Source organism: Rana temporaria, chromosome 2 (genome assembly GCF_905171775.1).
Source record: "Rana temporaria chromosome 2, aRanTem1.1, whole genome shotgun sequence".
NCBI lineage: Eukaryota > Metazoa > Chordata > Amphibia > Anura > Ranidae > Rana > Rana temporaria.
Window position 1 is genome coordinate 168929442 of NC_053490.1, and position 12887 is coordinate 168942328.

At 42.1% G+C, this 12887-nt stretch overlaps 1 protein-coding gene across 2 annotated transcripts in view; it reads left to right on the top strand.

Annotated features, from left to right (window-relative positions):
• Positions 1-12887, top strand: part of UCHL3 (ubiquitin C-terminal hydrolase L3) — a 92358-nt gene that overhangs the window by 24197 nt on the left and 55274 nt on the right. For both annotated transcript variants that reach the window (XM_040341381.1, XM_040341382.1), the window contains 3 exons: positions 330-486; positions 4043-4128; positions 8047-8094. In XM_040341381.1, the coding sequence (XP_040197315.1) occupies positions 330-486; positions 4043-4128; positions 8047-8094 (291 nt within the window). The remainder of the gene's footprint in view (positions 1-329; positions 487-4042; positions 4129-8046; positions 8095-12887) is intronic.

Here is a 12887-nt window from a genome sequence, read left to right on the forward strand (position 1 = left end):
CACTTTAGTATATTTTTATTTTTTATTTTTAATATCATTCTTTATATTAACATATTATTTAGCGCTGCATTCACTCTGACAGAAATGTGTCATTTAGAGATGTTCCATACCACAGAGGCTGGATTCGTTGTTTGTATCCTTGCCTGCTGCTAGTATCACCTATTTTTATCATGGTCAGAATCTGCATGTCTGAGGTGGCTTTTCTTGGCTTATACTGTGCGGTGAAGGAATGATGTTTTCCCCATATTGTTGCCAGTATGACGCAGTAGTAAATGACATTTGGTTGAAATGATTTATAAAAGTGTTTTTTTTTTTTTTCTTCTCCCCAGTATGAATTATTTAAAGCAGAGGAGGAAGCAAAAATTAAATCCCACGGTCAAAATGTGGATTCATCTGTTTACTTCATGAAGCAAACAATAAGCAATGCCTGTGGAACAATGGGCCTTATTCATGCAGTGGCAAACAACCGAGGAAAGCTTGATTTTGGTAACTAGAACATTTTCCAAAACACAACTAGACTTTAACCACCAGGTGGTGCTACAGTACCAACTTAGATGTTCTCTTTGCAGCATTATTAGAGGATACTTTCTGGCAGGGACACACTGACAACTTTCAGATCAAAATCTTCTCTTTGAAGCAAAGTAATATTTTGTTTAAAAAATACAATTTTTGTGTTTTTGTTTTTTTGATCATTTAAAATTTGTCAGAGAAATTTTAAGAAGGCTGGAGCAGTTGTGCAGTAACCAGTCTACTTCTAAATTTAGCTTGTAATGTAAAGCTTTGAAAATGAAAGGTAAAAGCTGATTGGTTTTGATGCACAGTGGTTTCAGATTCTCCAGTCTTGGTATATCCTTCCCTGAGTTTGCTTAACCACTTCCATACAGGGCACGTATACACCTTCCCGCCAAGCCAATTTTTCAGCTTCAGCACTGTCGCACTTTGAATGGCAATTGCGCGGTCTGCTACACTGTACCCAAACAAAATTGGCGTCCTTTTTTCCCCACAAATAGAGCTTTCTTTTGGTGGTATTTGATCACCTCTGCGATTTTTTTTTTTTTTTTTTTTTTTTTTTTTGCGCAACAACTAAAAAAAGACTGGAAATTTGAAAAAAAATTACGTTTTTATTTTTTTCTGTAATTTTTTTGTAAATAAGTAAGTTTTCTCTTTCAATTATGGGCACTGATATGGCGGCACTGATGGGCACAGATGAGATGGCACTGATGGACATCGATGAGGTAGTACTGACGGCACAGATGAGGTGGTACTGATTGGCGGCGCTGGTATGCGGCACTGATGGGGCGCCTCATAGGCGGCACTGATGGGCGCTCATAGGCTGCACTGATGGGCACTCATAGGCGGCACTGATGGGCACATGGGCGGCACTGATGGGCACTGTGGGGTGGCACTGATGGGCACTGTGGGGCGGCACTGTTTTCCTTTTGTTGCCAGTCAGTGCCCATTTGTGGGCACTGATTGGCATCTTTATTTTTTTTTTCCAGACTTATTTTTTTTTTTTTTTTTTCAAACTTTTTTTTTTTTTTTTTAGACTTTTTTTTTTTTGCCCCGTTTTTTTTCTTCCTGCCCTTCCCTGGTGGGCTTCCCTGGTGGTCCATGTGGCGATCCGAGGGGGGGCTGCGCTGATAAACAATCAGCGCGACCCCCCCCCCCCGGTCAGGAGAGCCGCCGATCGGCTCTCCTCTACTCGCGTCTGTCAGACGCGAGTGAGGAAGAGCCATCGACGGCTCTTCCTGTTTACATCGTGATCAGCCGTGATTCGACACGGCTGATCATGTGGATAAGGGTCTCCGTGAGAGACTCTTACCGAGATCGGTGTCTGCGGGGTGTCTGACTGACACCCCGCAACAACGATCGCCGCGATGCGCGCCCCCGGGGGTCGCGCAGCGGCTCAGAATCCTGAGGACGTCATATGACGTCCAGTCAGGATTCTACAACCACTTTTGCCGACGTCAATCTGGTCATTGGCGGGCGGCAAGTGGTTAAAAGGGGGTTCCCTATGTTTACAGGGAATAAAACCTAAGGGCTCATGCAACACTGCTGCTCCTAAACTCATGTTTAGAAACCTTTTATTTCCAAAACCCCCTTATCTTAACCTAATAAAAAGCCTATTACCCATGCACACACAGGTGTTCACCAGAGGTTTAGGAGCAGCAGAGTTTAGAGGGCAGTCAAAGCTCCTGCTTTTGGGCCTAAAAATGCCAACCGCACATACACGTGCCTAAACGCTAGGGCGAACTAGCATTCAGAATTTATTCATTTTAATGGCCAGAATAAATAAAAAAAATTCTGCCTAATGAAAAACTTTGATACTTCCAAAATGCTGCTAAACTTGCATAAACTTGTTTGAAAAATTGCAGCTTAGGTGAGTTTAAAACAGATTTTTCTCCATGAGAAACGGCGTTTATAGTAAACCAGTGTGTAAGGAAGTCTGAAGGTGTCTAGTTTCTAAAATTTTATAACTACAATATTGGCTAGTTAGGCCCCTTTCACACGGGCGGATCAGTAATGATCCGCCCCGGTAAACCTCCGCTTGCACAGCGGGTATCGCTCCGTATATCCCCGCTGAGCCGGCGGATGACAGGGTGGTCCCCCGCACACTTTGCGGGGACCGCCCTGTCTTCTTTTCTCCGCTCTCCCCCTATGGGGGGATCGATGAACACGGACCGTGTGTCCGTGTTCATCGATCCGCAGACGGAAGGAAAAATAGGGTTTTCTTCCGTCTGCAGAATCGGATCATTGCGGAGGTGGACGAGATCGCTGACATCCGCGATCTCCTAGGGACCATTGTATGTCCCTTTTTCATCCACAAACGGATCGATGAAAAAACGGACATACGGTCCGCAGGTGAGAAATGGGCTTTAGACTGCCAGGAGCCAGTTCATTTTTTGGAAGTAGATGTGCTCATTTTGTGTGTGGGGTGTGTGTGTGTGTTTTTTTTTTTTTTTTTAAGCACTTTTAAATTGAAACATTGCAGTAAAGTATTTGCATATTTCTGTGTTCGTGACTCATTGAACCACCATCAGGATGACGGCTCTGTTGTGCACCTCCTGTCAAAAGCTTTCATTTTATTAATAGAAAATTCTTGATTTCCCTGTCCTTGGCACTAAGCCCTCCCTATCCTTTACCCTCTAAGTAAGGACTTTTCACTGGCAAAGGGGGCACATAGGGATGGTAGGTGGGCATTATTGCCCAAAGTCATGGGCATTTAAGCCCTTGGCTTTTAAGCAGAGTGTTCTGGCTAACAAAGTAAACGTCACATGACTAAGACCCTTTTCACACTGAGGCGCTACAATGCTAAAAATAGCGCCTCAAAGAGCCGCTGCTGTCTCTCCAATGTGAAAGCCCGAGGGGCACTGTGGCTATAGCGCTGGCAAAGCCCAGCTGCAAAGGCGCTTTGCGGCCACTAGCGTGGGGTAAAAGGCCACCTCGCTAGCGGCCGAATAGCGCCACAAAATTTGAAATCGCCACTAAAAATAGCGGTGTTTTACCGCCGACGCACCCACCGCCCCAGTGTGACAGGGCCTTAGTGTCTTTTTTTAAAAAGGACTTTTCATTTTTAAAGTTTAAAATGATGGACATAGTTTGCTTTGAAACAAGCACCGGCTGATCTTATTTCTATCATTATAGGCTCACTTTGATCTTTCCCAGTGTATTATGCTGCACAGTCAAGATTTGAGACCTTTTAATGTTTCCAATATTTTATCAGTAAAACCTTGGATTGCGAACATTATTCGTTCCAAAAACATGCTTGTAATCCAAAGCACTTGGGCATAATTTGCTTTGATATACAAGGAAAATGGTGCTGATAAATCAAGGGTTATGTTGATTAGTGTAATTGCCATGTACAGTCACGCCCCCACCACTATTTTCACTTTGTGAATATTTTACCACCACTAAAACAAAGGTCTACAAGTGAGGGCTGAAATGTCAGTGACCCCAATATAGTGATTTAATTATAATTGTCAAAAGTCTGGTTCTCATTGATGTGTCTTCTTCTTTTTCTTTCTTCTTTATTCCTTTTTAGAAAATGACTCTGCTTTGAAAAAGTTTATAGATGATTCCCTTTCATTGAGCCCTGAAGAAAGAGCCAAGTTTCTAGAAAGAGATGAAGTAAGCAAACTTTTTATTTCAATATAAAAAAAATCATCTGCCATTAGCAAATGGAGAATGTGCCCCTTGGACCGCTGCTCATCTGTCTCTGCGAACTGTTAAGATCACTTATGGCTAACAATGAGAAGCTGTATCTAATGCAGAAGTATGCTGTGTGTGACAATGAGGTTACTAGCTCGTGAGGGGGGTCCAGCATTTAACCGCTAACTTTCTAACTACCCGTCCCGATGGTTGGGTAGAGGCATTTTAAGGTGGTAACGCCATTCAAATTAAGAAAACTCTGCTTTTCTCTTATTTAACCAATTCTGGACTACCCTATAGCAGATTTGCTGCTACGCTGCATCTCTTCTGTGCAGGATTCTGTGTGTGTGTGTGTGTGTGGGTTCCTCTGCTGTGTTTAGTCACAGCAGAAGCCAATCTGCGGGTGCCAGGCACTGCATGTCAGCCGGCACCCACTGATCATCGGTAAAACACACAGAATGGAGATCTGTAAGCGAAGCAGATCTCTGTTCTGACAGGGGGAAAGGGATGGATGTGTCCCTGCAAAGGAATCTTTTTCCCCTAGTAAAAACAGCAGATATAGAAAAATGATCCGCACACCAATAGTCGCTCTTAAAAAAAAAAAAATCTTCACCTTTGTTCAAGAACCACAGTACACAAACGCAGATAAGATCAGTTGACATGTTTCAGCCTATGAGGCCTTTAAGTCATAAGGACTAAAACCCCATAGGCTGAAGCGCGTCAACTGATTTATTTTCTGTGATTGTGTACTGTGGTTCTTGAATAAAGATTTTTTTTTTTTTTTTAAGAACGACTATTGGTGTGCGGATCATTTTTTCTATATATACACTCAGGGAAATGTCTTCGGATCATGCAATCGGCAGCTTTCATTGGTATTTTGTATGGGTAGCAGCATCCTGTTTTGCATAAAAGCAGCACATACAGTACACAAAAAACTGTCTGGGTACACGGTTCACCCTAGATGTTTAACCCCTTCCCAGTCAGTGTCATTAGATTAGTGACAATGCATATTTTTAGCACTGTGTTGGTGTCACTGGTTCCCGCAAAGTGTCCAAATATGTCTGTTGGTGTCCGATTGTCCACTGCAAATTAGCAATCCACTTTATTAGATACTGATCGCCACCGTTACTAGTATAAAAAATAAATGAAAAAATATTTACAATCTATTCCATAGTTTTTATGAGCAAAATTTGATTATTTAAAGGGGGTTATAAAGGTAAAAAATGTTTTTCCTAAATAGCTTCCTTTACCTTAGTGCAGTCCTCCTTCACTTTCCTCATCCTTCCATTTTTGCTTTTAAATGTCCTTATTTCTTCTGAGAAATCCTCACTTCCTGTTCTTCTGTCTGTAACTCCACACAGTAATGCAAGGCTTTCTCCCTGGTGTGGGAGTGTCGTGCTCGCGCCGCTCTCTTGAGGGGCGAGCAGGAGAGTCAGGACACTCTCTACGGTTGCAGGATAGAGAAAAGGAGGTGTGTGTTAGTGGGCGCCCTGAATCTCCTGTAGACCAAGAGAGGCGGGCGAGCACGACTCTCACACCAGGGAGAAAGCTTGCATTACTGTGTGTAGTTACAGACAAAAGAACAGGAAGTGAGGATCTCGGAAGTAAAAAGGACATTTAAAAGCAAAATGGAAGGATGAGGAGAAGTGAAGGAGGACTGCACTAAGGTAAAGGAAGCTATTTAGGGGAAAAAAATTACCTTTACAATACCTTTTTAATATATTTCTTAATTGCATATGTTTTTATAGCAGAAAGTATAGTGGGGTTTTTTGTTTTGCTTTTGTTTTGCTTTTGTTTTGTTTATAGCACAAAAAATCAATGTAGTGATATTCAGATACCACCAAAAGAAAGCTCTATTTGTGGGGGGGGTGGGGGGGGGGGCATACATTTTTATTTGGGTACAGCTTTGCACGACCGCGCAATTGTCACTTCAATTAACGCAGTGCCGTATCGCAAAAATTGGCCTGGTCACGAAGAGGGGTAAATCTTCTGGAGGTCAAGTGAATAAAGCAGTTGCCCAATTATTTGTACAAATTGATTTCGCGATTTATCTTTGTCAGAAAAATCTGCTTGATAAATGGACACAATGTTGAAATGTAGAACAATAAAACTGGAGAGTGCAAAATCTGGTACAACTGTGCATAGTAGCTCAGCTTATTCAGTTAAAGGAACACTAAAGGCAGAATTTTTTATTTCTTTTTAAATAACAAACATGTTATACTTACCTCCACTGTGCAGCTCGTTTTGCACAGTGTCCCCGAATCCGGTCTTCTGGGGTCCCTCGGCGGCTGTCTCGGCTCCTCCTCGCAAAAGTTTTCCACCTTCATGCCAGCGAGCTCGCATGGTGGAAAGCTTTTGCGGGCGCGCTCCCGTGATACAGCGGCGGGCATAGCCGCCGACTGTATCACTCGGCCCGCCCCTGGCGCACCGTGTCATCGGATGTTATTGACAGCAGCGCCAGCCAATGGCTGCACTGCTATTAATCCGTCCAGCCTAGCCAATCAACGGCCAGGCTGGGAACCGAAGAAGATCACAAGGACGCGCGCGGGACTTTCGAGTGGTGAGGTAAGTAAAACGGGGGTTCGGGGGGGGGGGGGGGGGGGTCGGTACCGTCAGATGTTTTTTCACCTTAATGTATAGGATGCATTAAGGTGAAAAAACATTTACCTTTACAACCCTTTAAGGTAGAACTATAGGCAAAACCTTTTTCTTCGTTTTGGATGAGTAAGGCAGTGTTATAACCCCTGTCAGATTTTTTTTTTTTCTTCACCATCTTTGTCCTATTGCAGAGATTTCCTTCACCTTCCTGTCCCATAAGAGAAAATCCCTGCAAATCAAGGGAATTTCTTGGACCCTCAGTTCACCAGAACTAGTGTTCCTATTTGAAGATTTCCCCTCTTACTTTTCTGGGGAGAACCCAAAATGTGTGATTTTCTTTTACTTTCAATGATCAAGGTAAACAGGACAAATAGAGAAGGGGAATCTTTTTTAACAACTTCAGCTCTGTAAAATTTGGCTGCTCACTGACCAGGCCATTTTTTTGCAATACGGCACTGCGTCGCTTTAACTGACAATTGCTTATTTTTTGCCCCCCTTCCAAGCCAAGTCGCCAGGACCCTATTTCTAGTCGCCATGGCGACCTGGCACCCGGGATTTGTCGAGCCCTGCTTTAAAGAGGAGCTCTGCCCCCCCCCCCCCCCCCCTCAGCAATACACATACTGTAGCTGCTGACTTTTAATATTGGGACACTTATCTGTCCTGGAATCCAGTGATGTCGACACCCCAGCTGATGTTTCCATCAGCTTTTGGGTGCTGCCGCCACCATTCGTAGTAGGGTGGGGGGTTGATGAGCTGAGCTTCCACTTTTTGGTGGAACGCCACTTTTAAAGCTTTGACCAAAAAATAAATAAAAATAACAAAGCTGATTGGGTTCTATGCAGAGCTGCCCCAGATGTTGCACCAGTTTTAGTGAATCAGCCTGATATTACTTGGTTCAAAGACATTGGTTTCTTTAAATTCCTGCTTTCCTGGTTGGAAAGACCCAGTTTTAGTATTTTCATGGGCTTTCAAAATGTTTTGCCCATGCAATTTTTTTTTTCTTCCTGCCATACATTTAGCCTGAAGTTTTCTGGTCTATGGGGGAATTGCTATGCTGCAACCTCCCAATTTGCCATAAAGTATACTGTGAATAAATCAATTTAAATGTCTATGTATCTATTTGCTTGAAATCAAATAGTTGTGTGATGGAAATTGCACTTTTTCTATTTATTTTTTTGTCTTGGCTTTCTCTTTCCATGTCTAGTACATATCGAGTTTTGTGTGTCTTCTGTGGCCTGGCTGTATTGTAGTGTGTGTTGGAAGTATTAATATAAATGGTTTTCTTTTCTCCCAAACCAGAGTATTCGTGTTACACATGAAAGTAGTGCCCAGGAAGGACAGTCTGAGGTAACTTTTTCTTTTTTCCTCTGTTCTGTGCCAAATTCTTTGTTTCTGGTTTTCAAACTACAAATCTTCCACTTTACTGACAAAAATATTTGCGAATAAATGTTTAAAAGTACTTTTTGTATTTCTTTTTCTAAGCTTTATACGATTTATTCTATTTTGTTTTCCCTTTATACAAACCAAACCTCTTGTCTGACTACATGTAGTAGGATATTACAGCTAGCCGTTTGCTGGAGGTTCACCCAAAAACCTTTTTTTTTTAACATTAGATTGATGCTCGTTTTGTCAAGGGGAATCGGGTGTTTTTTTTACAATCGAAGCAGTACTTACCGTTTTAGAGATGCATCTTCTCTGCCGCTTCCGGGTATGGGCTGTGGGACTGGGCGTTCCTACTTGATTGTCAGGCTTCCGACGGTCGCATACATCGCGTCACGATTTTCCGAAAGTAGCCGAATGTCGCTGCGCAGGCGTCGTATAGAGCCGCACCGACTTTCGGCTTCTTTCGGCTACTCGTGGCGCGATGTATGCGACCGTCGGAAGCCTGTCAATCAAATAGGAACGCCCAGTCCCGAAGACCATACCCGGAAGCGGCGGAGAAGATCGCTCTCTAAAAAGGTAAGTACTGCTTCGATTTAAACAAAAAAAAACTCGATTCCCCTTGACAAAATGAGCATCAATCTAATGTTTAAAAAAAAAATTCGGGTGAACTTCCGCTTTAAGAAACTGCTCCTAACCAAAAGCAAAAGTTTTACTTAACCACTTAAGACCCGGACCAATATGCAGGTTAAGGACCTTGCCCCTTTTTGCGATTCGGCACTGCGTCACTTTAACTGACAATTGCACGGTCGTGCGACGTGGCTCCCAAACAAAATTGGCGTCCTTTTTTTTCCCCCACAAATAGAGCTTTCTTTTGGTGGTATTTGATCACCTCTGCGGTTTTTTATTTTTTGTGCTATAAACAAAACTAGAGCGACAATTTTGAAAAAAATTCTATATATTTTTTTTTTACTTTTTGCTATAATCCCCCAAAAATATATAAAAAAAACTTATTTTTTTCTTCAGTTTAGACCGATACGTATTCTACATACTTTTGGTAAAAAAAAATCGCAATAAGCGTTTACTAATTGGTTTGCGCAAAATTTATAGCGTTTACAAAATAGGGGATAGTTTTATTGAATTTTTATTAATAATTTTCTTTTCCTTTTTTTTTTTTTTTTTTTTTTTACTATTAATGGCGGCGATCAGCGATTTTTTTTTTTTTTTTTTTTTTTTTTTTTTTTTTTCGTGACTGCGACATTATGGTTGACACATTTTTGGGACCATTGTCATTTTCACAGCAAAAAGTGCTATAAAAATGCATTGATTACTGTGAAACTGACAATTGCAGTTTAGGAGTTAACCCCTACAGCGCCCCCTAGTGGTTAAGTGTGACCTCATATGTTTCTAACTGTGGGGACATGTGATGTCATTGATGGTCTTTCCCTATATCAGGGAACAGACGATCAATGACACTGCCACTGTGAAGAACAGGGAAGCTGTGTTTACACACACACACACACCTCTCCCCGTTCTTCAGCTCCTGTGACCGATCGCGGGACACCGGCGGCGATTGGGTCTTCGGACCGGGTCACGTGCGCGCGACCCACGGCTGGGGCTCTTAAAGGCGATGTACCTGCCAACGTATATGTGCAGGAGGCGGTCCTTAAATGGTTAAGGAGGAAATAGAAACTGCCAGCGATCCCAGGTTCTGCTAAAGTAGTGGTATAATTACACACATGAAAAATGGAAGTCCTGCACAGGCACAACTTAAAGTAATGTAGACTTTATTTGTTATCCGTCAAGTAGAAAGATGGGCCTGTTTCAGCCCCAAACTTTGGGCCTTGGTCATAATGACTAGGGCTCAAAGTTTGGGGCTAAAACATGTCAATCTTTTCATATGACAGATTTTCTTATGTACTGAAGGATGACATATAAAGTCTACATTACTTTACTGCAAGTTGTGTGTGCCAGACTTTTACTTTTTCATACTTGTCCTGGCATTGGCTATTGCACCTTCTCCTACAACACACTAAGCCAGGGTTTGCAACACCACAAACTTCCTTTTCTCTTAACAATTTCACATATACACGCCAAATTGCAACTTTTATTCAGCAAGAGCTTTATTTATATAAGAGACAGATACCTGTTTGTATTTTTTGTTTTTGTGCTTGTAAACTTCAGTCATGAAATCTGAACAAAGAACATATATCTGTAGTGTTTACTTGTTTCTCCCCAAAGCTCTAGGTGTTTCACTCTGGTGCTTCCTTACTCTGTTATCCGCTAAGAAGTTTCCCAACTTTTGAGGGAGCTCGGCACAAAGCTTGTCTATTCACGACACAGCTCCATTGTGCTGTGTGAAGGAGTGTGTCCCTTTCCTCCAATCAGCTCTTGCACACTGTAACTGCTGCTCTCGGCCCTCTCCTCTGTGCTCTTGACAGATGGAGAAGGATTTAAACACTTTTTTTGAAGGGATGAAGAGAAGACTGCAGATAAACAAGCAAAACCTATGTAGGTGGATTTGTTTAGTCTGAGGCTGTTCACTATACTGGGTATATGAGAGGATTTACCACCAAGTCCCGCCCACCATATAGCAAAATGATGACCGGAAAGATGTTCTGTTATCTTGACTGGGCGTCGTATGACGTCCAGCAGGATAAGCCACGATCATGCGCATGCGGGGGCGCGCAGTCTGACACACCACATCGCCCGTTCGAGCTATGACGTAGGCTCTTTACCACATGATCAGCTGTGTTTAATCACAGCTGATCACAGTGTAAACCAGATAAAAGCTGTATGTCAGCTTTTCCTCTACTTGCACTGACAGGCGCGAGTAGAGGAAAGCCGATCGGCTGCTCTCCAGACATGGGGGATCTGATAATCTGCGCATTGATTATCAGTCTAGACTCATCGAGGATGCCCATCCATGACCACCAGGGATGCCCATCAGTGCTGCATATAAGTGCCTCATTATCGGTTCCGCCTCATCAGTGCAGTCTCATGAGTGCCCATCAGTGTAAGACAAAACGTTCTTATTTACAAAGTTTTTTTAACAAACAAAAAAGCCCCTTGTATATTTTTTTTTTTTCTGTCTCATTATTTGCGCTACAAAAAAAAAACCCTAGTGGTGATCAAATACCACCAAAAGAAAGCTATATTTTGTGGGAAAAAAATGCTAAAAATTTTGTATGGGTACAGTGTTGCATGACTGCGCAATTGTCGTCATTCAAAATGTGATAATGCTGGAAGCTGAAAATTGTTCTGGACAGGAATGTATAGAAGTGCCTTGTACTGAAGTGGTTAACAATATTTTAATTTTTTTTTCCCCAATAAAGTTTTTTTTTTTTTTTTGGCATGTGGCAATAAATTACTAGAATTATGGGCTTAAACGTTTTAACCATGTTATATTGGCTTGAACTACCTGCAATAGTGAGGTAGTTCTTGAATGTGAAGTTACACATCAGCTAGCAGCTGCACAAATTTAGCACACTAACGTGGCAGTAGTGAGGTCATTCTAATTCTTTTGAAGAATATCTGTGGTAACAAAAACTGAAAACGTGGTCACTTGTTCAATCATGCCATTGCATTGTATAGCTTGCCCAGTTTTTGGCCACCCACACTGCTGCTCCTATATGGTGCCCACAAGCTGCAGTAACATTTTGTGGGTCCCTTCCTCAGGCTGGTAATCATTCCTAATGAGGCTCTGCCCCTTTTGCCTTCAGCTGTGAATGCTGCTAGGGTCCTGACAATAAGAGCTTGTAATTTTAGATAGCTAAGGGATTCGACTTTGGAAATTGTATTCTACAGAACTTTATACATCGCCAAAAGCGTTTGCACAGCACTTTACAAAGTAAGGAAGACAGTACAGTTACAGTACAATGCAGGGGATTAGGAGGGCCTGCTCCTGAGAGCTTACAATCTGTTATGAAAGATAATACATTTGTACATTTTTGATTTATATTTGAGAAGGTTGCAGTGGAGGGCATTATGTGACCATAATATTATAACTATAGTGATGCTTACATTTAAACTGGAATAGAGGAACTGTGATGTTGCCCACAGTGAGACGCCCTCCTGACATTCTAGTGGCAACTACTTGCTATATTTTCCGTTTTATTAGCTTGGCTCCTTCCATTATTCAATTCTCTGGAGTTGCCCAAGTGTAAGAGTGAGATGATGATTTTGGACTGTATTCCACCGTGTGACATTGTTGATGAGATTGGTATGGGAACTGGGACGCGTAGCTCCTGAGAAGCACTAAACTCTCACAGTTGGGATGCAGTGCAGAGTGTCGTATAGGAAGAAAAATGCAAATGCAATCTCAGGGTCAGGTCAAGGATGTGAAGGCAAATGTCTCTACCATGCTGCTTGCTGCCTCCTTTACTGAACAGGTCACATGCTTTAGCTGCAGGCAAGAAATGACTTGATGGCATTCGCAAGAGGAGAATTCAACAGTTATTGCCTCTAGAGCTGTGCAATGTCCTACAAATCCATCAAGTCGCCCCTTGTAACTTGAACATGGAATTTTTTCCCTTTTTAAAGGATGATTTTTTTTTTTTTATCTTTCATTGTGATGGGGTTTCTGAATATTTACGTCAGATTTGTATTCAGCCTGTTATTAGGAATAGTAATTTGTTTTTTTTTCAACTTCTTTTTACGTCTTCTCTGTAGGCACGAGTTCATATTTTGTTTGGTTTTATAGGACCAGCCGACACAAAACTGGCATTACATTTAGGTTTGTCAGTGAGTTGAATTGCTTC